The 26488-nt window shown below is 42.5% G+C and overlaps 1 protein-coding gene across 2 annotated transcripts; it reads left to right on the forward strand.

The window, feature by feature from the left end:
* Positions 1–754: 754 nt before the first annotated feature.
* Positions 755–25850, forward strand: LOC143513154 (tumor necrosis factor receptor superfamily member 14-like). Of its 2 annotated transcripts, none has more exons than XR_013130594.1 (8): positions 755–1034; positions 16438–16790; positions 20296–20421; positions 21252–21407; positions 21535–21622; positions 21939–22129; positions 22219–22289; positions 22710–25850. XR_013130594.1 is itself a non-coding variant. In XM_077004248.1 (8 exons), exons 2-7 carry the CDS (start codon positions 16628–16630, stop codon positions 22233–22235), a joined length of 741 nt encoding a protein of 246 aa, XP_076860363.1. In that variant the 5' UTR covers positions 756–1034; positions 16438–16627; the 3' UTR covers positions 22236–22278; positions 22710–25850. The 2 variants fall into 2 exon arrangements, 1 of the variants encoding a protein (XP_076860363.1); XM_077004248.1 differs by having other exon boundaries at positions 756–1034; positions 22219–22278.
* Positions 25851–26488: the final 638 nt, after the last annotated feature.

Below are 26488 nucleotides of genomic sequence, written 5' to 3' on the forward strand. Positions count from 1 at the left end.
AGTTAGATTTGAGGCTTAAAATGATTCTGGGCCAGGCTAAAGTCAGGTTTCCCATACATATAGGAACTAGTTATGTATGATGCATGTGTTATTTGTCTGGCCCGACGCCTTATAGGCATACAGCACACCTCTGAAATTGCCCCTCTGAACCATTTCAGTGCGCTCTCTGTGCACTTAACTACTCAATATGCCGTGTTTCCAGTTAGATTTAAGGTATAAAATGATGTTGGATCAGGCTAAAATCAGGTTCCTCTCTTAGGGAGTGACCTGTTCTTCATGATGCATTTGTTATTTCTCTGGCCCGCCATCAATAAGGCTTTCAATAAGCCTCTGAAACTGCCCCTTTAAATGCGTTCACCTATCTGCCCACTGCTCAATATGCCATGTTGTGTGCTGGTATTTCTTCTTCCGATTATTTGTGTTCTAGAACAGCATTTCTTTGTTTTTCGTTTTTCAAATCTAAGAATATGTATTTCTAAGAATACGTTAGAAATGCTGAAGAATTCAATCATCATGTACAAATTGCATACAATTGAAACGACTTGAAATAGAAACCATTTTACAAATGAAATGCTTTCATTATATTTTTATTTTTTACATTCACAAAATCAGTATGGGAAATTATAACCTCTTAAATGTTTGCTCTTACGCTCGTTTAATGTAACGTTTAATCTATCGCTTTTAAACAAAGTGCGCAGCAAACACGCATCGTGAACACACCCTTTTTGAATAAGTAACCAACTTCAGCCGCCGAATACGGAGCTGCGAATAAGTAACCAAACGAATCTCAAACTGCGAATAAGTAACCAACTTCAGCCTCGTTGTACTTTGTTCCTGAAAATAGTTCCTCCTTCATGCTGGTGCAGTATCAGATTACGCAAGGGCTGTAATACGATAAACTCCCTTTGAATCAAAACAGAAAGTGTGCTTCACCTATGTTGACTGGTTTGGCGACTTTTGGGAGCAAGGAATATACGCTTATTTTTGACATTTTATATTTGAACTCTTCGGTATTTTAGCTTTTCATATCACTGGTAAGTACAGTGTTGTTGGCAAATGGCCATTAAGACTTTAATACACATAATTTGCTTGTCATATATTCTGATGAATGTCTTTGTCTTGAGAGAACGGCGCTGTATACGTGTAACTTATTTTAGTTCGTTCTGGATACAAACTACTTCACTGTAAAAATACTAATGTAATACTGCTTATGAACTACGACGCAAACAGGGAAGCGAATCACGAGGTATTTTTCGATTTTACTCGGTGACAGTAAAGAGTAAAAATAAACTGAGAGAAAATACATTAAATAAACTACGTTAATACGTTTTGACACCTTAAATATAGTAATAATTAGGACATCGAAGTGAGTTCTAGGTTGGGAAAAACTACAGGATGTCTTAAGGCTATCTCTAATTAGAGTTGGTAGGTATATTTGGTGGAGTCGATTATAAGTAGTTAGAAATCGTGTTTTTCAAGGAAAATAGAAATTGTGGCGTCTGCAGTTTGGTCTATTGTCTCGATTTAGATTACCATTAACGGTGTATGAGGTCCCAATTACGGTAGTTGAGAGGCTGGAGATGATTATGAATAAGTCTATAAGGAGTAGCGCTGTGTTTATATGAGTTTGTGCTGTTATGAGAGACGTGATGTGTCTTAAAACTACGGTTGACGAGAGTTAATTTAGCTTCGATGGATGAGGTGGTGAAACAGCGACACATGTGACTGAGAGAGGAAGTGGAATGTCGGTCCATCTCGCAAAGTGTTCGTTAGAATGTTATTGTACGAGTTGAATGTGGAGACTGTGGAGAAACAGGTCTAGGATAAGGTGAAGGCAACATCAACAGAAAGAAGGCGAATGGTGCCTAGTTTCATTTGGGAAAAGGACCCGCTCGCACGTCGTAGTGACTGAAATGAGGAGATCAAACTGGGCTTCGTGTTCAGTTCTAACGAAGTTTTAATGGCACAGGATACTATTACACTAGTGTTCCATGTTCACGTTAATGTACCGTTACTGTAAATTTGTTATGCGTCCTGTTACGTGAAAACTTTTATGCACTCTTGCTAGCATATGTCCATCTGTACTTGTGCTTGGGAACTTTAATTTTGATACTGAAAGTGTACTTGCTAAAAACTCTATCTGTACATCATCGCTTTACCTTTAAACAGCAGGTTCAGGTGTGTCTTTGCCTAAACCATTATAATTTTATTACTCTCAACCAAAGCTGTCTAGCACTGGGTCTTCCATTATGCACAACAATCTTATGTAGTCCTAAATGACAAGAAACAGAACATTTAGCTTAATTCATTCTTTATCAGCATTATCACTTCTACAGTTTCTATTTTATTAGGGTTCACACACATAGTGTGGGAACCCTATTGTAATTGCTCGAGTTTTTCTTCTTCTTCTTCTTCTTCTTCTTATTATTATTATTATTATTATTATTATTATTATTATTATTCAGGCTGTAAAATGCATACTGCAGCCTAGACTGTAAGGCCCAGAAACACCAAACTTGGCAGACAGATGCCGGAACGCAAACAGTGGCATGAGACAAGGGGTCACTGAGGCCAACTGAGGCCGGATCACACACAAAACGCAACGCTTAGGCGCACAAATGTCTAAATAACAAGCCAATTCGTTTATATAAATTACTTTTAAAATGATTTACGTGTGTTTTATAAGTGTTTTAAGTGCAGAATCGTTTCTTACCTTATTAGTTGTTTAGTATATAGCTTGGGACTCAACCACACTCGCACTTGCCCCAATAACATCTCCACTGCCGCTGCGTTAATTTGTTTCAAGTCTCGGTTGTTTAGTAGTACAATCAGATGCTTTTTTTTTTGTAAAAAAAGGAAAGCAAGTTTGACTGTCTTCGACATATTGATCGCTGTTATTTTGACAAATTGGCGCCTTTGTCTGATATCTACGCAACACAAAATATTTCCCATCAACCATTTTTATTTTTTATTGTAAAATGTAATAAATAATTTAATTTTTTTATTACTGACCCACATAAACCGTAAAACTGATTTGCAATTTATTTGTGCTGTTTTATTATATGTTTGTGTATAATAATAAAAATGCCCATGACTTTGGACTAGGGCCGTGTGAGGGGTGGGCGGATTTCGCGAGAGACCGTAGTGCGACTCCGCACACCTCGCACAAACCTCCGCGAACGGCGGAAGCGTTCATACTTTCCGCGTCACATTCTTTGCAGTGTTGTCCGAAACGATATGTCTTAGTACAGTGGTTCTCAAACTTTTTAGACAAAGTACCACCAACTGTCAAACGAAAAACCTCCACGTGCCACCACCGACCCCCCCCCAAAAAAAAAAAGAAAATGCTGTTTGGCGAGTTTAATTCGTAAATTGTTACCGGGAGGATGTAAAATGGACACGAATTAAGTATAGGCCCTTTTCACACTTCCGCATTTTTTCTTCCGGAAGTTCTCGTCGCAGGGTAAAGTTACTTCCGTTACACATTTAAACAATGGCAGAGTCCAATAACAAGAGCTTTTGCAGTGCACCAGGGTTATGGAGTGATTTTTGTTTCAATAGTTCCACAAAAGCAAAAGTAAATCCAACAGCAGAAAGTATATGTTATGAATGCAAAACAGAAAAAAATATATCAAAAGTATATATTTTTTATATAATTGGTTATTTGAAACTTATTTTCATTTGCATTTTGACAAGTTTTTGGTTCCATTGTTTTTGTTTTTTTGGATTTTCCTAGTAAGGTCTTTTGCTTCTGGAATCTCTCTTTGCTTCTGCTTCGTTTTTTGCTTCTGACTTTTGGAACACATTTCACGTGTGGGAGGGTCTTAGATGAAGGCGTTCCTCTGCAATCTCCATTGGTCACTGATTCCGGACTGACACAGAGCTCTGAGACCGCCTCTGGGACCAAGCCACGCCCACCCCACCAGCTTCCCAGCGTTTTCAAACATGGTGGAACGGGGGTTCTGTTTCACAGTAGCATGTAAACTGAGTTTTACCATAAAAGTTTATACAAAGGTTATAATTAATTGGTAAATGGTCTGTAGATATTGCAAATGTACACTGTATAATAACTACATTAAGCATGGCAGTTAATATTTAGCACACTTCACCAGCGCGAGCTTTTTAAAATTTTAGTGAACTGGATGCAGGCATGAAAATCTGTCACCTTGCGGCAAAATTCGTCGTTTTGAAGTTTTCATATTTTGCGGTAAAACAAACTCTTATGAAAAATAGGTAGATAGTAAAATAAGAAACAAGATTTTTTTGGTATTTTTTACACTCATTTTTGCCGCTGATGTTATTTATTGGTTCATTAAGATGTAATGGTTTTGACTGAGCCATCTGGAATGGCGAAAGCGGCTTGCGTTTACGGATCTGGCTCCATATATTGACAAGACAGGTTAATATTTTTCAGCGCGACATTACCGTGAGAGAAGTCAACAGGGAAGAGCGTGTTTAAAGCTAGCCTTTAAAATTATTTTTAATTTAATCGCTGCTGTAGCTTCTGTCACCGTTTTGCTACATTCACAATAGTAGCGACTAGTTACTCGCTCCTCCTGGATCATTCGCTAGCGTCCCCGCGGGTCTAAAGTGAGAAGGAAACTAATCCGCACTCTGCGTTTTAATGGACTACTCTTCTTACTCCCACCCCTCCAAGTTAAAATCTTTTTGTTTTTATCTCTGAGTCGGACAGTGTCTGAATGTCATGTCTGACATGTGTGACCGGTGTGTTTCTGCGTTGTGTAAAAATTATCCGCCACATGCAATCTTTGTAGGCGATCTTCTTTTTATTCGATCAGCCACTCCTGTTAATACACAACAAGTGCATTGAACAATGCTGACAAACTCACTCCAGCACTCTCTCCCACAATATTAAAATGAAAAGGGCCCGCGCGCACAACGCGCATGCCTTGCTGCACATACCTGTTAATACACAACAAGTGCATTGAACAATGCTGACAAACTCACTCCAGCACTCTAAAAACATAATAGAAGAAAAGTGAGTGAAGCACAAATAACAGATTTGTAAAACATTTCCCCATCACCACCATAACTGAAATAAAATGGGTGGATAACAAATAGTGACATACCTCTCCCACGATATTAAAATGAAAAGGGGGGAGTTAAGATGGGTGGTCGCTATTTATACTTGGGGGGAAACACCACAAAAGAAGAAAACAGAAAGGGGAGGAGTCTGGATCCCACATATTCACAACTAGATAAACAGATAAACAAATACAGTACATTTTGTGTAATTATACAAGTGACAGATCAACCTGGTTACATTCACCCCCCAGAATTACACAAAATCACAAGACGCACAAAAACACTCAGCAATATTACATGAACCAGTAAGAAAACGGTGACATATGTCAGCAAAACGCTACCCAATTGAAGGGCTAGGAGACCTGAGGACCGCCTGGCGCCCGGCAAGGCCCCAGGATGCCCCATAGACACAAAGAGGTGCCATTTACACCTCAAAATGCACGTCACATACAATTACTGGGAAATCCTAGGAGGAGCTGTCCTCCAATAAAGTGGAAATAAAAACACATGAGAAAAAAAACAAGCAAACAACTATCCATCAAACAGCAGGTGGAGAAAAGAGTATATATAATAATAATAATAAAAATAATAATAATATATATATATAAAAATTCACACATTCATTAAAGGTGAGCGAACATTCTCAGTGTCAAATAGCGACTCTCTTTGGGTCATAGACTCTATCAAACGGCAAACAGGTCTGAGCACCCTACCAAAACGTGAGGTGAACCTACTACTCAAGTCGGTGCTGTGCTCGTCAGAAGGACGAATGAAGTGGAGAACAGGCAGGTGATCTACAGTAGCATCTGAATCAACTGGCCCTTCAGGGACAGAGGACCAGGACTCAGGACAGGAATCTGATTCCACAGTATACCTCGACACAGCAGAAGGTTGCTGTTGAACCCATGATGCTGTGCGGTCATCATTACTGCACCAAGAGGGAGAAGCGGCTAGAGAAGATGCAGCAGTGGCTGCTCCAGTGTCCACAACAGTCACTTCAGTCTCACATGCATCAGAGCCAGTTACATCACTAGCAAAATCACCAGCAGGGTGAAAGTCACAACCGTCTGTGTCTGTAGTGACAGGCAAGAAGCTCACATCAAGAAGTAGGTTGCGGTGCACCACACGTTCATTTCCCTCTCGGTCCCTGATCTTGTAAACGTGCAGATTAGGCTTTGAGGCTACCACCGTGTAAAGAACTGGCTCCCACTTATCAGAAAGCTTCCGTTTCCCCTTAACCCCTTTGTTAGCTACCAGTACTTGATCCCCAAGAGAGAGAGGAAGACCCTTGGTCTTTTTGTTATACTGGTCAGACTGCTGTTTCTGTTCTTTCATGCTGTTACGCTGCGCTAAAAGCATGGCAGAACGCAAATTATCCACCAGAGATGTAACATAGGCGTTATAATCACAGACGTCGCTATCATGAAGGACATTTTTAAACAGGAGGTCAACCGGTAACCTGGGAACCCTACCGAACATCAAATAGAATGGTGCAAATCCGGTGGTCTCATGGGCAGTGCAGTTGTATGCAAACGTCATCGACTGAATCATCTGCGACCATTTCTGTTTAGATCCTGGAGGTAAAGACCGCAACATGTTACCGAGAGAACGGTTAAACCTCTCCGTTTGTCCATTGCCCATAGGGTGGTAAGGCGTCGTGTGAGATTTCTGAACACCACACAAATTAAGGAGCTCCGCGATTAGCTCGCTCTCAAAGTTTGCTCCCTGGTCGGAATGAATGCGCTGAGGGAAACCGTAAACACAAAAAAATTCATCCCAAAGCTTTTTTGCAACGGTCCGTGCAGTTTGGTCTTGACATCGAAATGCATGTGCCAATTTAGTGAAATGATCAGAGATCACCAAAATATCTACAGATTTGTTGTTGCTGTCCTCAGCTGACCAAAAATCAATGCATACAAGTTCCAATGGAGCGCAGGTCTTAATACTCTCCAAAGGGGCTCTTGCTGCAGGCTCTAAAGTTTTACTGAGAACACATCTGTGACAGTTTCTTACATGGTCACGAATATCCCTCTCCATATCATACCAGAAGAAGCGCTGGCGAGCTAATGAGAGTGTGCGTGGTTGACCTTGGTGACCCGCGTTGTCATGAACACCAGACAGGACCAGCGATTTCAGGGAGTTAGGTACAACAAACTGGAACCTCTTGTGTTTAGTCATAGGGTTTCTCGTGACTCGGTAGAGTATGCCATCCAAAAATGTGAGTTTATCCCACTGTTTCAGAATCCTAAGGGTCTGCACACATTCACCACAACGCTCACGCCTTGAAGGTCGGCGTCGCCTCCCAACATAGAAGGCTACCCTGGAAACAACAGGATCTGACTCCTGATGGGAAAGGAGATCAGTCAAAGGCAACTCAGAGAAAACGTCCTGACTAGGTGGAGCCACTGATGACAGGTGATCAACCAGAGACGCAGCACGCTGTGAGGGACCTGCATCCCAGTCTCTAACAGAAGACATTAAGGCAGAGGTTTCACCTTCTGACATGGTGACTTCACCAGCATTCGAGTCAGGTGGATTTTCCAGGGATTGAGGCTGACAGGTTAAATGAAACGCACTCTGCACATTCTCGTCTCCCACATCACAGACCTGATCAAGCAATGCAGAGTACGGTTCTGACAGGAGACGTTGGGACAGAGGCTTGACAAAAGGAACTCTACTCAGTGCGTCCGCAACCACATTGTGTCTGCCAGGGACGTATTTGATGTCAAAACAGTACGGGGCGAGTTTGGAAACCCACCGTTGCTCACAGGCGTCCAGTTTTGGCTTGGTCAAAATATAAGTTAAGGGGTTATTATCGGTCCACACAGTAAATTTGTGGCCCTTAAGCCAGTGGCTGAATTTTTCGCACACAGCCCATTTCAAGGCCAAAAATTCGAGCCTATGTGCTGGGTATTTTGTTTGGCTGCGACTGAGAGACTTGCTGGCGAAGGCAACAGGCCTAGCCTTGTCTCCACCAGGTGGAACCTGCGACAAAACAGCCCCCAACCCCTGCAGCGAAGCATCAGTTGAAAGAATGAAAGGCCTCCCAAAATCAGGGTGAGCCAAGACCACGCAGTTCAAAAGCGCAGACTTAAGCTCCTCAAATGCTCTTTCGCACTCCGGAGTCCAGTCATGAGGACACAACACCCGATATGTACCAGCCTTACCGCCTCCATATCCTTTAATTCTCCTCTTCTGACCCGCTGTCAGTGCATACAGTGGTTTGGCAATCCGAGAACACCCCGGGATAAAGTGCTGGTAAAATAACACCATGCCAAGGAAGGAGCGCACTTTCCGCTGTGACGGGGTGCAGCCATCTGAATCCATGAGATCTTCCTTCCGGAAGTTGGAAATGACCTCAATTTTCCCTTGATCAACAGAGACTCCACTCGCATCCACCACATGACCCAAAAACTGCACCGACCGTCTGAGGAAGTGACATTTTTTCTGCGCCAATTTTAAATTATTGGCTCTCAAACGGCGGAAAACTATTTCTAGCCTTTCCAGGGCCTCCCCTTCGGAGGGTGCAAACACCAACAAGTCATCAAGGTAGCATAGCAGACTGGAAAAATTTAGATCACCAAAGATGCTGAGCATCATTCTCATAAACGACGCCGGGCTGTTACACAAACCTTGTGGGAGACGGTTATATTCGTACAGACCCAAAGGCGTGGTGAAAGCTGTGTAATGCCTGTCAGATCTATGAAGGGGGATGTTGTAAAACCCCGACGTTAAATCCATAGAACAAAAGAATGCATTACCACCAAGTGATGCCAAGCAGTCAGCTTGATGTGGCAGAGGGTGGGCATCCTTAACTGTTTTTGCATTAAGCCGGCGGAAGTCTGTGCATATCCTCATGTCACCAGACTTCTTCCACACCATGACTAGAGGGGAAGCATATTCACTGATGGACTTACTGATAATGCCCTTCATCTCCATGTCACTCAACACTTCCCTCAAGTGTTCATAATGTGCTGGGGGCACACGGCGGTACGGTAGCCGGAAGGGTTGTTCATCAGTGAGATGAATGCGGTGCACAAAGTTCTTCGCTTCACCACAGTCCAGCTTGCCTCTGGAGAATATGTCCTGATAAGACAGTACTAGGTCAGCTAGTCTCTTCCGCCACTCATCTGATACCTCACAACCCCTGATGTCAATATCAGATAGCCCACAGTCCTCAAGTTGTCGCACATAATCAGACAAAGAGCGCGATGGTTCAAGTGGCGTCTCTGACTGAACACGACGAGTTTCACATAGGCCCTGAAAAAGAGGCAAGTCCTCCAATGCAGTACATGCAAAGACGTCAGCAATTTTTGTATTGCGTTTCAACAACACAGGCACATGTGTGGGATTTAAGATTTTCACTGGGATCCACCGGTCTCCCCACATAGGTGTCACAACCCGCCCAACCAATATGTTCCTCGGAGAGGAATGGGTGGACGAGGGTTCAACGATAACTGTGCTGCCCGGGGACATAGGGGACGAGGGTGGCAACTTGCCCCACACTATGTGTTCATGACGAGGCAGCAGGGTGACTGCTTGCCTCAATTTTACTGTGCCAATCTTGTCTGGGTCATCTGAACCCTGCCATTTGGAAACACAGCTCAGGAGCTGGAGGAACTGTTCACACTCTGGGTCCGTACTCTTAGAGGACACTAACTGCCAGTATTTCGGATCAGATTTCATCATTTGGATAATAGGGCGGAGTACATTACTGCCCACAATCAACTCATCCCGCTGCCCTGATACTAGAAATGTTGGCACTGTAAATTTACCACCACAGACTTCAATATCCAACTCATAGATACAATCCGGTTGCGTAAGGAGGCCACCACAGCCAACAAACACTACTCTCTCTGGGACAGGCTGAGGATTCAACACTATACCAGCGGCCCTTATTTTGCTCAGCGCTTCAGTACTCATAGTGCACGACATGCTCCCAGAATCAAGCATCCCTCTCAGATTTACCTGACCATTTACTAAAACCGGAGTATAGAACAATTCACTAGCTCCCCCAAGCTTCTGCGAGCCCTCAAAAATGACTTTATCATTAGGAAAGCTTTCACAACAGTTCATATATATAGAAAATGGGTCCAGCACTTCAGTGAGGGTGTCCCTAATGCCGTCCATGTTTACCCTCTCATCACATGGGCTAGCTAGTTTAAATCAGCATCAGATGGGAGAGGCACGGGTCTGGGTGACTGCTGAATTGGAAGAGGCACGGGTCTGGGTGACTGCTGAGCCACTAACGGGCAATCGCGTTTCATGTGGCCAGATTTGAAACAGGTAAGACACAACCTAAACAACTTGCAGTGTGCGTGTGTTGTGTGCTCTGCTGATTTACAGACTCTGCATGCAGCTTGCTGCCAGTCTCGCCGGCCCTGAGATCGGTCAAACCGCTCACGAGCACGCGGGTTGCTGCCAACAGATGAAGTGCACAAAGACAAAACTCTGTCAAATACACCCACCAATTGCTGGGTAGCATGCTCGGCTGCAGACGGTGCTGGAGTAGCACATGACGTTTGCATAACGGGAGTGCCGGGCGAAAGATGGCTCTGCTGACCTACTACAGGCTGAACCTGACCCTGATCACTAACAGGACCGGATGGGGAATTGAAATGATTCACTGGCCCACCAACCGCTACAGGGGAGTCACGTGTGTATTGGCAAGTGGGGTTAATTTGAGTCTGGGCAGAGCAGACCATGCTCATAGTTTGCTGGGACTGAACCATCAAACCTCTAGTCTGTCCAACATGGTTGTCCAGACGTCTCTGTACCTCGGCCGCAGTCCATTCCTCTGGTGGCTTTAGTTGAAATGTTAGAAAGAGGTTGGGATCAGGACAGTGAGTGACGAACATCATGGCAACCTCAGCACCAGCATCCTCAACTAGTTTACCCCTCCTGCGGAGACACTCGTTAGCTGCATCAATAGATTTGTTCAAGCGGATCCAGTAATCCATAGCACATTCACCGGGCTGTGGCAAAGTGTTATAAAAATCCTTCATGGGTAGACTAGAGTAGGCCAGTTTGCTAAAGTTGCGCCTGAGGATATCAAACACTGCAGCCGGTAGGTCAGCATCACCTAGCTCCGGTCGGCAACGAAGAGATACTTTCACTACGTCTCTAGCCTTGCCTGACAATCTGGACATAGTCAGATCAAACCTCTCTGCATGTGTCTCACAATTGGACCTAGATAAGTAGCACTTCATCATATCCTCCCATTCTTGGATACAGAATGCATCTGTACCATCTCCCCTAAAGTATGGCGGTGCTTTAGTTTCTGATTGGACCACAATCTTCAACTGGGATGGATCAGAAGGGCCTGATTGGCTGCTCGCAGTCCTCTGTGTGGGAGGGCTAGGGAGGCCAATGGCGGCAAGACTCGCAGCCACATTCTCGCCAATTTCCTTAGCTAGATCTGCGATCATACTGCTAAACGCCTCAGTCGAAATAACCTGGGTGGGCCGAGTCCGTGTATTAACAATAGGGGTGGAACTAGCCACTGGGTCCGACGTCGGTATGTCCGGATGGTGAATATCGTGTTCATATTCGCTATCGGCTACTGGTCTGCCCCTACCAAAAGAAAATAATTTCCTACCCCTTCCCAAACCAAGTGCATCCGAAGGCTCCTTAAAATTCTGTTCAGCCATAGTAACGGCAGTCGTTTTTTTTTTTTTTTTAACAGCAAGCGAAACGGGCTAACTCAAAATGGCGCTAAAAGGAGTGAAGCTAGAGTACTGTACAGTCGCGAGGGAGAGAAGGAGAAAGAGAAAAAAAAACAAACTTCCCGCTCAAATATAGCATGCGACACACGAAGGAAAAAAATTATAAAAATCCAAATCAAACATAAAACTTTCGTCGGACCAACGACCATCAATATAACATATACCGGGACATATACATTCAAAAATAACGGATAATCACTCGCTTGCGATATCAGCAACAAACCGCGCGATCGCTAACTTTGAGAAAAGAAAAGAGAAAGAAAAATAAAACCTGATGAATGCAACACTGTCCAAAGGCACGGCTAGCAGCAGCTAGAGCAGCAGGGAAGATCCAGAAGTGCGGCCCGCGATGACAGGTGGGGTGCAGCAGTCCGCGCCAACTGATGAACGCAGGTCTGCGAAGTGGAGGGTCGAACGGCACCAAGTGTGACCGGTGTGTTTCTGCGTTGTGTAAAAATTATCCGCCACATGCAATCTTTGTAGGCGATCTTCTTTTTATTCGATCAGCCACTCCTGTTAATACACAACAAGTGCATTGAACAATGCTGACAAACTCACTCCAGCACTCTCTCCCACGATATTAAAATGAAAAGGGCCCGCGCGCGCAACGCGCATGCCTTGCTGCACATACCTGTTAATACACAACAAGTGCATTGAACAATGCTGACAAACTCACTCCAGCACTCTAAAAACATAATAGAAGAAAAGTGAGTGAAGCACAAATAACAGATTTGTAAAACATTTCCCCATCACCACCATAACTGAAATAAAATGGGTGGATAACAAATAGTGACATACCTCTCCCACGATATTAAAATGAAAAGGGGGGAGTTAAGATGGGTGGTCGCTATTTATACTTGGGGGGAAACACCACAAAAGAAGAAAACAGAAAGGGGAGGAGTCTGGATCCCACATATTCACAACTAGATAAACAGATAAACAAATACAGTACATTTAGTGTAATTATACAAGTGACAGATCAACCTGGTTACACATGTATTATGTTTAGTATCTCTATGTTCAATGGTTCAATGAATATTGTTCACTTCTTAATTAAATATGGACAGCACAAGATGCATGTGATGTGTGTTTGTGTGTGGTACCTGCAGAACACTGAAAAACAATGTGAGTGAACAAAGCTGGTTGTATATAGGGTGGCCACTTTTCAGTATTGCTTTAATTTTGGTATTTGGCTTTAATTTTGGTATTTTTTACTATTATGGATTTTACTATATTTGGCATCACCTCTCGTACACCAGCTGCCCCCCACCCCCCGTCCGTCGCCGTATCCCCGTGCCATCACCTGTCGCCATACCAGATATTGCAAATACTCATATTTCTTCCACACATCAATGTTCTCTCCATCCAGTTCACTAAAATTTTAAAAAGCTCGTGCTGGTGAGCATGCTTAATATAGTTATTATACAGTGTACATTTGCAATATCTACAGACAATTTAGCAATTAATTATAACCTTTTGTATAAACTTTTATGGTAAAACTTAGTTTACATGCTACTGTGAAACAGAACCACCGCGTTCCGCCATGTTTGAAAACGCTGGGAAGCTGGTGGGGTGGGCGTGGCTTGGTCCCAGAGGCGGTCTCAGAGCTCTGTGTCAGTCCGGAATCAGTGACCAATGGAGATTGCAGAGGAACGCCTTCATCTAAGACCCTCCCACACGTGAAATGTGTTCCAAAAGTCAGAAGCAAAAAACGAAGCAGAAGCAAAGAGAGATTCCAGAAGCAAAAGACCTTACTGGGAAAATCCAAAAAAACAAAAACAATGGAACCAAAAACTTGTCAAAATGCAAACGAATATAAGTTTCAAATAAACAATTATATAAAAAATATATACTTTTGATATATTTTTTTCTGTTTTGCATTCATAACATATACTTTCTGCTCTTGGATTTACTTTTGCTTTTGTGGAACTATTGAAACAAAAATCACACCATACAGGGTGCTCGATCTCGAAGCAAAAACAGCCGTATCTCAGTTTCCATGGTTTTCCAGCTGACGACGAGCAGAAAAGAAAATGGGTTTGTGCAATTAGGAGGGATGAAGGGGAAAACTTTGTGATACGGAGCATCTTTGTGTGTAGCCAGCATTTCACTGCTGCAGACTACATAGTAGGAAGCTCGCAGCTAAAAGTTGGTGCTGTTCCCTGTTACTGTCCCCGGTACTGTTACTGTCCCCGGTACTGGTACTGTTCCCAGCCGGTTTCAGTGGAACAGTTGCTGTCCGCGTTTGAAAGATCAAGCTCTCGGCTGGGAGTACACGCAAGTCTGCTAGCATCTAGCCCCGATCCGATAGCATCTAGCCGTGATCCGATAGCATCTAGCCCCGATCCATTAGCATCTAGCTCATCCAGCTCTGACCATCACTTTGCTGTCGACTGTATTGGACACTGAATAAACAACAACACTTAATAACTTGGTGTGTGTCATGAACTTTATTGATACTGATGTAAACCAAACAATCAATAGCTGACGTCACTTGGCTTGCTAAAGCTGGGCGTACACTGTACGATATTTTAAATCGTGTACTCAGCTCCAGCTCAAACTGTACGACTAACTCGCAGGGAGAGTCGGCTCGTGGAGCTGCTTCAACAGTGTGATACTCTCACGAGGAGCGATTTGAATTTCAAACATGTTTGATATTCTTGCGACGCTGCGATTTCTGATCGGGAGTTGGTCATGAGGTGTGAATCGCTCCTCGTTTACCTGTGTAAACTATGATGCACGACACGCGATTGAGCCGAAACTCGGCCCGATCGCAAAAATAGTCGCACGAGTGAAAAATCGGCTGGAAATGGGCCAAAAATCGCAAAACTGTTTTACCACTCCGTAGGATGACTAATGGAACTAGCTATAGTTACCTAGCTAGTGTTAGCTGGTGTCACCTTACCCTGGTATGAGTGAATTAATTCTAACAATTTGTAGCCTCTATTCAACTTGGAACCCTTCGTTGTTGAATGTTCTCCAACGATACTGAAAACGTCTTCAAAATTCAGTCTTGGCAGCGATGACAGGGATGAAGTAAATACACGCTCCATGCTGAGGTGAATTGACAACAACTATCTTCTGTGAGTACCGGAACTTGTTTTACCCGTCGGTGACGTATTTCCGCTTTGTTGTGAAAAGGGCCTATTACATCGCGATGGTTGGCGCCAGAGCGAACTACTAACTCATTGAATCAGATATGTGGATCAGAGGTAAATAAACTACTTTTTTTTTGTCGGCGTGAGAAATCGGATGTGTGGCATGTGAAGACAGTCAAATGCGTGTCTCACGCTCAATGCGTGAGAGTTGGCCACCCTGCTCATTACACACATATGTTATAATGTAGTTCTCCTGTAGTTCGTGTTGGTAGTGGTTTACAGCACAAAAAGTCTTCGTGTGACATGCCCTCATACTCATATCGCACGTAAATGAGCAAGTTGGCTAAATCTGCGACATCTATGGATTCATCTAACTGCAGTGAGAAGCATTTACTCATTTTAATTCTCTCGGTCAATGTTTGTCTGACATTGTCCGCCATTTCATCAATTCTGCGAGTGACTGTGTCGTTTGAAAGATGCACCAGGTCAAGCTGTTTAGCGACATTTTCTCCGCACATAATAAGAGTCATCCCTTTTAGTTTCTGAATTTCAGGACTTGTCATAATTCTGTTTTAATTAGTATCATTTTTTATCATTTATCATTAGTAGGCTTGAAAGTTACCGGATCGAGGCAGACAGTTCCCGGAACGCACCCTTCAAAATGAAAGAGTTCCAGCAGGATCCGGCTCAAATTAAGCCCTGGTTATCTCCAATTACAGTTGGTCGACATAAGTGGTGGAAGCGATTAAAATAAATGTTTTTAAAGGAAAATAGAAATTGTGGCGTCTGCGGTTTGGTCTATTGCCTCGATTTATATGACCACTGACGGTGTATGAAGTCCCAACTACGGTAGTTGAGAGGCTGGAGAGGATTATGAATAAGCCTGTAAGGAGTTAGGAGTAGTTTAAAGGAGTTTGTGATGTTATGGGAGAGGTGTTATAAACCGTTGAGTTTATTTAGCTTCGAAGGCTGAGGTGATGAAACTGTATGAAGGTAAATCTGTTGCAAAAATAGAGACCATGAAGGATAAACAGCACAACTTCAAATCCGCCTGCCTCTACTTTTGCAACACATCACGGTGTACTTGTTGAAAAACTGGTTCTGCACTTGTAAGCGAAATAGGTGAGGCAGTGTCAGTGTAGGTGGGCGGGGCAATGGGGGTGGACCATAATGCACTTAAAAAAATTCTTGACCCAGAGAAATTATCCCTGATTAATCTCCGTCAATAGTACCTCGCCAAACAACGGTATTTATTTTATGCGCACTGTTTTGCTAATACTGCAAAACATGGCAAACTGCATTACATCTTCAGTATTAAAATATAATGGAGAAAGTTACTTGATGAAAACTTGTCCTACTTTGTAAATCAAATGTCCTACTGAAAACAAATGAGGTATACAGTTACCCTAGTTATACTGGTAAATTGATATTAAAATACAAAAATTCCATTTATTGCTGTGCTGTGTTTCAGCACTCTGTGGTAGGAAGTGGGTAGGTAAAACACCACCTGGTTGTTACTGATCTCTAAGAGGTTTCAGCCATGCTAAATATTTGCATTTTCCTTTCAGACTCTTCAGTATGCAGTGAACATCTGGACCATCATCCTGAACTCCTGATACGTTTGTAGAGAAGATGAGGAACCACATTAGCAGAGCCCTTTCTGGGCTGCAGACTTTCCAAATGTGTTAACAAATGAGCTGAAGACAACCCAGTGGAACATATGAAGTCTGGAGATGAAACTTTTAATTTCTTTTAATAATGCAGGATGGAATGAATCTCACCAGCACTTCCAAGATCAGTAGTTTGGAGATTATTTTGATTATTGTTGCTGTTTTCTTACTGAATTTGGAACCGTGTGTGTGTGCGTGTGCCCAGGCTGAATATAAAATAAATGAACAATGTTGTCCAATGTGTTCACCAGGTAAGTGAGATAAAAGCACGTTAATCTCCTCTAACAAGTCCAAATTCACCACCATCAATCTAGGCCAGATGAACTTCTGCAAACCTTGCAGTTAGTTTAGTGCAGTGGTTCCCAAACTTTTTCTGCCGTGCCCCCCTTTAGTAGATGAGAATATTTTTGCGCCCCCTCCCCCTCCCTAATGACTAGGGATGCACCGATTCACGTTTTTCACTTCCGATACCCATTCATATCTATCTGAGGCTTGGTATCGGCCGATACTGATCCGATACCGATTTGATAAAACAGTGCTGAATCGACTTAAAACATTTTTTTTTTAAACACAGACATACTGAATTACAAGTTTATTGAAAACTCTGCACCAGTATAGCACACTTAAACACACATAAAAACATGTAAAAACAGCACAACTTGCATTTGTTCAGTCAGGGCAATTATGAATATAACATTGAATGTAAAATAAATAATACCAAAGAACCTGAAACTTACAAAAACAATAGGTTCACAACTTTGGTCAAACATGAAAAAAATAAACTGCAAGAAACCTTTGAAATGGTTCAAGAATTCTAAATATCATTTAAAATAAATAAGGAGATGAAATAAGAGAAACAGCAATACCTATGCGGCTAGTTTGCTAGCGTTGACATCACGCAGAGCACAAAGCATGTAACGGCCAGAAATATGTGTACTGTCTCTTTAAGGGAGCAAGTTGAGCGCGCGTATGGAATATTGTTGTTATTTAGCTTTCTGCCGTAGAAAACCACTGCTCTTTATTTTATCTTTATTTTATTTCTGTAAGTAACGCATTCAATGAGCTTTGGACAACTCACCAGTTCATGTATGAACAGTCAAGTAATGATGGAGCCCAGGTTTATTTTGGTTAACCAGCACATAAACGGACTAAGTGGAATAGCACCAGCGCGAGTACGAGTGAGTGATTCACCTCTTCTCTGTGTGCTTCGTGTTTCACTCGCCTGTTAACTGTCCAAGTTTTCTGTCCGTGTCGGAGTGTAACTCCGAAAAGCGTTACAAGCATAGAATTAGACTGAATAGATCTGTTTTAATGGATCGGTCACATTGTCACTGATACCCGATCTAGAATTTTTTCAGATATTAATATCGGAATCGGTGCATCCCTAATATTGACACATGTGCACGTTTTACTTTCAAGCTCCGCGCCCCCCCTGCAATAGCTCCGCGCCCCACCTAGGGGGCGCGCCCCCCACTTTGGGAACCACTGGTTTAGTGTGTTGTACAGTTATCCTACATTTTACATTTTTCCTTGTCCACTTGTGTGACTATGTTCCAAAACAAAATAAGTATTTTTCATTTATTCTGTGAGTAGTGTGATGGTGAGCGCAGTCACCACACAGCAAGGTGGTCTGGGTTTGATTCTCAGTCTGGGTCGCTGTGTGTGGAGTTTGCATGTTCACCCTGTGTGGGTTTTCTCTGGGTACTCCTGTTTCCTTCCACAGTCCAGAGACATGCATGTTAGGTTGATTGGTTACTCTAGATTGCCCGTAGGTGTAAGTGCATGCATGTGTTTGCCATGTGGTGGACTGGTGACCTGCCCATGGTGCACCTGCCTTCACCTGGTGATGCTGGGATTGACTCCAGCCCCCGTGTGACCCTGACTAGCGGGATTAAGTGGTAAAGATGATGGATGGATAATTTATTCTATAAAATAAAAAGATGCTATGATATTGATTCCAATTATCTGATTAGCATGAGCTAATGAGGTTTGGAATATCTGCTATACATCTAGCTAGCAAACTGTTCTAGGCTGTCAATCTTTTCAAAAGCCTGCAAAACATGTTGATCTTGTGGGTTTTGTTTTTTAAACATGAACTTCCAAAGATCGCAGGTGCTTTAATTTGTCACAGCACATCAATTCAACTGTTTTTGTCATGAAGTTAAAAGGTAATTGGAAGTAATTCTTTTAACCTTTTCTTACCTTAGCGCAGCATGTTCGTTGATTGCAAAAGAAAACATTACCAGTCTTGTCTTTAACCTTTTATTTACAGAGATCTCTGGAGAGCTCACAAAACCTATTCGTGTCACCCCATGTGCAGCTCTGAATCTGTCTGCTCCCCATTTTATGTGATCCTTCTCTGCTAAACATAGGAGCTGCACGTTCCATATGTTAAACCTATAGCTGTCTCTATTCTGGAAGTGAGGTCTTACTACCTGGCCTTACCAAATAAGGTCACAGTGAGCCTCCTCTCACACATCCCATTTTTAGCCTACTGCAAACACATAGAGTATTGGAAAAGGCACACAAGCAAAAAGGAGACGCGGAATCCTGAGGCCACTAAACCGAAACCCTTCTGCCACTTGGCTACGCCAAGAAATTCTGTCCATAAAAGTTATGAATAGAATCTGTGACAAAGAGCAGCTTCGGTGGATCACCACCTTATCGTGGTGGAGGGGTTTGTGTGCCTACATGATCCTAGGAGCTAAGGAGCTAATCCTGTCGAGAGAGGCTGGACTTTATTCTTTTCTGGAATTGACCAGGTGGAGGGCAGGAGTGGGCTTACTCATAGCTCCCCGGTTTGCTGTCTGTGTGTTGGGGTTTTCCCTGGTAGACAAAAGAGTTGTTTCCCTGCGCCTTCGGGTTGGGGAACGGGCTCTGACTGTTCTTTGTGCTTATGCACCAAATGGCAGTTCGGAGTACCCGGGCTTCTAGGAGTCCTTGAAGGGGATACTGGAAGGTATTCCATTGTTCTGCTGGGGGACTTGAATGCTCATGTGGCCAACGACAGTAAGACCTGGAAGGGCGTGATTGGGAGGAATGGCCTTCCCGATCTGAACCAGAGTGGTGTTCTGTTATTGGACTTCTGTGCTCGTCCCAGTCTTTTCGAGCACAGAGGTGAACATGTGTTATGACCCTGTGTGGTCACTGTCATTTTGTTGGAGAAGGTTCTGTGTTGTTGTGTGTTGCCCCACCCTCCTTGGATGACTCTGCTGCTGCAGGGTCCCGCCACAAGAGGACAAACATAAAGGCGACAAAGACGTGAACCACTGGGAGAAGATTTCTCCATTTCGCTGTTGGTAGTGTGCTTGTTGGCTCATGTGTAGACTTTGTGATTTTGTAGATATATGATCTTGGTTTGGAGGGCTATTGATGATTCTGCTTTGTTACTGACAATTCTGGTTTAGAATACGTTGAACTTTGATTTTGGAGGTTTTGTATATATTGTGAACTAAACATGGTGCTGATGACCACATAGTCTTGTGACGCAAACATTTATGCAACTTTAAGCTTGCACTGCGTATTCATAGTTGGAGAAACAACTTCCGTGTTCTCATAACTACTCAGAGCCGTGACAGGAGTTATGTAGTAAAAACAGAAAGTCTTTAATCTAGATGTCTAGCTGTTGCTTAGCCTTTAAATATATGTGGTACAAAAGTTGCTTTCTGCATTTAAGTAATCATCTTAGCATTAGAACTGAAATAAACCTTAATGAAAACATTGTACTGATACTTTCATGTCTTTCATTTCTTTAAGGTTATCACGTTGATCAGCAGTGTACAAATTACACAATTACGAGGTGTGTTCCATGTCTTCATTTAACTTATATTGCTGAACCCAATGGACGAGAAAAATGCTTAAACTGCTCTACGTGTGATCCTGGTAAGTCTGTAATTTCCAAGAATCTGTAATTTCCAAGAATTGTGTGGTTTCATCTTCCACTCTGTGCTTTAAAAAAAAAAAGTGTAGTTGAAAAGGTTTCAGGCAGCACGATTCTACCACAGAATAATGGATGACCTTTAATTATGGGGCTTTTTTAGTGTCACCAGAACCTGAACCTGAAACCATTATTATTTTTCACAGAAAAAAAACTCTGTGAAATTCATTCAGGTATGCAAAAATTCAAGTTAAAATTCAGGTTCGGGTCGAAATTCAGGTTAGGGTCAAAATTCAGGTTCAGGTCAAAATTTGATTAGCTCGCAGTTCGATTAGCTCTGAGTTTGTTTGCTCATCCTAAGTGTCCCGGATGCTTTCTCAACCCGAATTTCAACCTGAATGCATACCTGAATGAATTTCACAATAATCAATTAATAATGGTTTCAGGTTCAGGTTCTGGTGACACTACAAAAGCTCCATATTTAATGGCCTTCAGAGTGTCAGCCATCAACACAGTAGTACATAGATGAAAGCCATCTGAGGTCTAAACTAAAACATACTAGAATGTTTTAGAAAAACGTTTAGTTCCAGAATAACTGCCACAATAATCAGTCAGTACTAAGAACTGTGATTGGCCAAGTAGTGTTCATGCTGTGCAGTGATTGGGTAGATAGAGGAGGGTGATATACTGAGTTAAACTACAACACAGATGGAGTCACTACAGCTGCCTCAACAAGCCAAATACAGAATTAGAGCTGCATGTATGAACATCACACATTGATAATGGAGTCAGACTGTGTTATGGTGTTTTATGTCAATGTTGTGTGTTTCCCTAGGATCTGGTTTAAGAGTAAAGACACAATGCACACGGTCATCAGATACAGTTTGTGAGCCACTGGAGAGACACTACTGTATTGATCAAGTCAGGGGCAGCTGTACACAAGCAGAGAAGCACACAGCATGCTGCCCTGGACACTACATACAGCAGGAAGGTTGGTGTAATGTACCTGCTGTAAACTCATACTGTCATACTGTGGCACTTTTTAATTTACTGGGTAATAAAAGCTGCCACATTATTCACTCTGACCCAACAGACCTGATATGTGTTTGTTTTTGCAGGAACAGCCCTTAAAGACACTGTATGTGATGTGTGTACTGCTGGTACCTACTCAGATGGCTCTCTTCAAACCTGTCAGCCACATTCAAAGTGAGTTCACTTGTCCACCGTCACTGAGTCATTACAGTGATCAGCTGTGGTTTTCCAGTGCTGTATTATTTTAGCTGAGTAGTTTAGAGTTGTAGTATGCTGGGTGATCAAGTACTGTATGATATAGAAGACTCTACAAGTACAGTGTAAATACAGTAATGAGTGAAGAGAGGAACAGGATCATCAGAGATGCAGCTTGTAGTGAAAACTGATCTCATCAATGATTTGGGTAACAGTACAGGCTGAAATGTTAATTATATTTCAAAGACATTATATTCAGTATTACTTCATTATACTTTTGGTTTCACTCTGACAGATGTGAAGATTTGGGACTTGTAGAAATAAAGCCAGGAACCAGTTCTTCTGATACTGAATGTGGGAAGCAAACCTCTGTTGCAGTAACAGCTGGAATTATAATTATAACTGGGGTTGTGGTGTTGATGGTGGTGGCAGCAGTGGGAGTAGGCGTGTTTCGTAAAAAGATGTATAGGCACGTCCCACCTGCAGGTAATGATCTGACACTTATCTAACTTTTAGTTCAGAGTTTTTTACATTTTATTGTTAAATGATGGAACTTTTAAAATTGGATTTTAAAGGAAACCATGCTGTGTGATTATCTGAGGATGAAGACAAGTTGAGAAGTCGAGACTCTGAATGTGAGGAAGTCGTAAGGATTTTTTTCTTGGTATTTTAGTTTGTCGACAAATCAAAACAAATAAGACACTGATGAAGCCAAAATTGTATATTGAGTCCCAGTTAAGACAAATAATACTGACATCACATAGTCTTCGTTAATACACAGACAAGTTGTGTATTTGTAACACAGAGCAATAGTGAGACGGACATAAGCACTGAGAAGAGTGAGATTTGATCAGAGTAAATCCATAATCACGGTTATTAAAACAGCCAGACCACCAGCACAAATCAATTCGAAAGACAAAAAGATGACAAAATAGAGGACTCAAAAATAAATGCAGATGAAACAACATATACTGACAGACCACAATGGAGGTTAAGTACAAACAGCAAAGAAAAGAGGAAATACACAGTTTAAATTCACGGGCTAACAAGGATTAACTATACACAGGTGGAATTAATGATGACGGAAAACCTTAACGAGGGGGCGTGATGACAAACCAAACCAAAGAAGCACATGGAGAAAGACAACAAGAAAGAAAACCAGGAAGTGACTGACGGAGCTGGGGATGGGGCTGATCGTGACGGTGTTGTTCACATCATCTACATAATCAGTAGGGCTGCAGTAGGATTGCTGCACATAAAATAACAATTGCTCACAAACTGATCTCAGAACAGAAGGACTCACAGAGGGTACTGACGGCTGCAGTGAGTAATCAGGTCTGACCTCCCACACCTGGACAGTGTGTGTGCTGACCAACTAAAGATGAAAGTCAACATCATGGGGCAGTCCTGGTCCTGTGGTAGGGAACCAGTCTTGTGACTGGAGGGTCATGGGTTTGATTCCCAAGCCATGACTGAGGAGCACTTGAGGAAGGCACCTAACCCCAACTGCTCCCCGGGCGCTGGGCTAGGGCTGCCCACCACTCTGTGCATGTGTGCAACACAGATCCCTAGTAATCACTAGTGTGTGTGTGTGTGTGTGTGTGTGTGTGTGTGTGTGTGTCAACTGCACAGATGGGTAAATGCAGAGGACACATTTCGATTGAGGTGAAAATCACAGTTGACATATGGCAAAAAAAATAAAAAATTTATCAGAGACACCACACACTCTGGACACTGGCTTCACACTCCATGCAAAAAGTGATTTGACCTACACAACCAGCTGAGCTCTCTCCAGCACCAGAGACAACGCAATAAAGTTGAGGAACATCTGGTGGGTTCCGGAGACATGGAGGAGACATGGGAGGTTTTGGGAAGCCGCAGTTCTGTTTTTTCAGGACAAACCATTGCACACACAAGGGCAGGTGTGACCAAATGCTGCTTCTGTTTCTACTCCACTGTTCAACATTTTCTCTTCTAGTTTGTATCACTTGTAACTTCCAGGAGGTCTGGAAAACCAGAATACTGACCAAATCAAATCTTGATTTTTAGTGTTGTGTTGAGCTGTTTTAGTTCTATGTTAGTGATGTGTACTAATACATAATGTTTGTAGCATCTTCACTCTTGTACTGATTAGCATGTTATAGTGCTTAAACCTTTACCTCTAATACAGCATTAAATAAAAGAATAGTTCAACATTCATCATTGTTATTGGGCAATGACTTTCCCAAGGTGATAGACCTCAGGTTGTAATAAGCTTCTTCTTTTCTTGTGTAAACCATTGCTTTGACTATTGTCATTCAGCAGCACAGAAGTGAGTGTGAGTGGGCATGGGTGTGTGTGTGTGCGTGTGTCTGCCACGACCTCCTCATTGTGACTAGTTAATGTGTATAGTGATTGTGTGTGTGCAACATCCATCTCGTCATTTAATTATGTGTTTGATGGTTGTTTACTTATTGCTACAAGTCATATTACACAAACATGTGTAGCATGTGGATAACAAAGATAACCTCCATGGATACAGAGCACTTCTGTAGACAGGAGCATCAGCTATAAATGTATAAATGTATTCATAATCTCTCCTCCCCTGGTGAGCAGTACTGTTTTAGTTCACACATTAGCCTGCATGTCGTTTTAGAAACGGGTGCTTCTGATTGAAAGGCTTATCAGACCATATTATTTTCTACCAGGTTCAGCTAAAAGTAAAATGCTTTGTTCCGTTTACGCACTTCAAAACTCACAAACCTTATAAGCTTGCAATAAAACCCCAATTTTCAAAACCAAACACAGAGAGGTGAATAAACATGTAATCCGTTCCAGAGTGAGCTACAGTAACAGTTACTAATTGTAGTAATTGAAGAATAACACACAGTAATCACAGCGATAGCCATAGTTTTACTCTAGAGCAGAGAACTAGCAGTGCATGATGAGAGAAAAACGCCATACCTACACCTCCTCCTTTCACACATGCAGAAACTGCAGGTGTTGAGATAACAGGGCGACGGTGTCCTTTGGTGTCCTTTGCCTGATTTGCTGTAAGATTGTCACTACCACTGCCCCTGTATACAGTGGTAGTTGTGTTCGGCCCTCAGGTGGGTGAGGCCTGTGATCTCCCTCACCTGACGGTTGTTTGTCCGTCTATATATGTCTTGTCTTAGTTTTTTGTTTTTTTGTTTGCCATTAACATTTTTATTTTAACATAGTAAGCACGTTAAATAAAAGAAACAAAATAAACAAAAGCTCATATGGTACATCACGTAGAAAAAGTCAGAAAGCCATAGGAAGGCAGTCCCAACCCCAGAAAAACAGCTCAAAAATGAGAATGGATTGAGTAAGGCTTATGAGGTCCCTGTCAGAAGAAGCCTACAGGACAAATGCACAAAGGTCAAACATTCAATGACAACACAATGAGACACCCATGCACACAGACACCACCCCCAACCTCAATCACACCATTAACTAGAAGTAAGATATTCCATGAAGTAATCTCAGATTCCCAGTTCTGCAGGTCCTGTACTCCTTATCCTAGTTAACATGACCTCATATGAAGTGCTCTCACTCATTAGGATTTTCCATTCTTGGAGTGTTGGATATGTGGGTGATTTCCAGTGTCTTAATAGAACTCTAGCAGCTGTGGTTATCCCCACCATCAGAACTGAATATACCCTTTTTGTTAAAGTTCTTTAAAGTTTCTTTATTAATTTCCCACTTAAGGTCCCTTTGCCAGATGATTCTCAAATTATCCCATTCGCTACTGTAACGGTGGGTGCACACGAGACGAGCCACAGGTGAGACCGGTGAACACACATACACACAACCATACCCACGGAACTACATAGACGGACATAACCAGACGCAGACAACATGAACACGCCCCAAGGGGAGGGGTCCGGGCCTGTAGCGTGACAGTTACTAATTGAATAAATTGTGTTTTTATAAAATGTTGATGCCTTATAGTTAAGGGGGTTATCTAAGTAAACCACAATTGGATTGGTTAATCTTTCTGATTGAAACTTTTTATTTGTAAATATCTCCAGAAGTCTTCTTTTTCTTTCTAATTTGTACTGTTGGACAAGTTCAGTAAATGACTGGAATGTACCTTCTGTATACAGATCCTTCACAGTGTGTATTCCCCTGTCTAACCATCTTTTCCAAAACACTTTCTGCTTCCCGATCTTCACCTCAGGATTAAACCAAAGTGATGCATACAGTTGCTTGTAATGGGAGATTTTGTACATCTTATGAACCTTTGCACACACATCTTTAAAGTGCCTAATGATTGGATTTGTGTCTGTTCCTTTACTTTTCAAGCATTTGGACAGCACACAAATCGGCTGGAATGGTGCTGCCAGATTTTTCTCAATAGTAGCCCACGCAGACACTGTTCCTCTCCAATGGATCATTATCTCAAACACCAAACTATAAAGCCTAACATCTGGAAGACCAAGTCTACCCTTTTCCTTGGGTACACATCTACTCCATTTAAATCTGGGTTTCCTCCCTGCCCAAAGAAATTCTCTGATTGCATTTTCTGTCAGGGCATCAGCTTATGCTCGCTCCCCCCACCTTCCATTCCTTTAATAGCTGGGGTTCCAACGCAAATGTAAACAATAAGGACGACAAGGGGCATCCCTGTCGCGTTCTCCTAGAAAGATCAAAGGGAGGCAAGATAATACTGTTTGTCAAAACATTTTGCAAAGCCCGAACCAAAACCAAATCTCAACAGGGCTGAGTGTAAAAAACCCCACTCGATTCTATCAAATGCGCTTTCTCTGCGTCAAGTGAGACCGCTACTACTGGCGCCGCATTAGAGGCGTTTTGCCATATTAAGTGCATAAGTCTTCTCAG

This window comes from Brachyhypopomus gauderio, chromosome 4 (genome assembly GCF_052324685.1).
Source record: "Brachyhypopomus gauderio isolate BG-103 chromosome 4, BGAUD_0.2, whole genome shotgun sequence".
In the NCBI taxonomy this organism is placed as follows: Eukaryota; Metazoa; Chordata; class Actinopteri; order Gymnotiformes; family Hypopomidae; genus Brachyhypopomus; species Brachyhypopomus gauderio.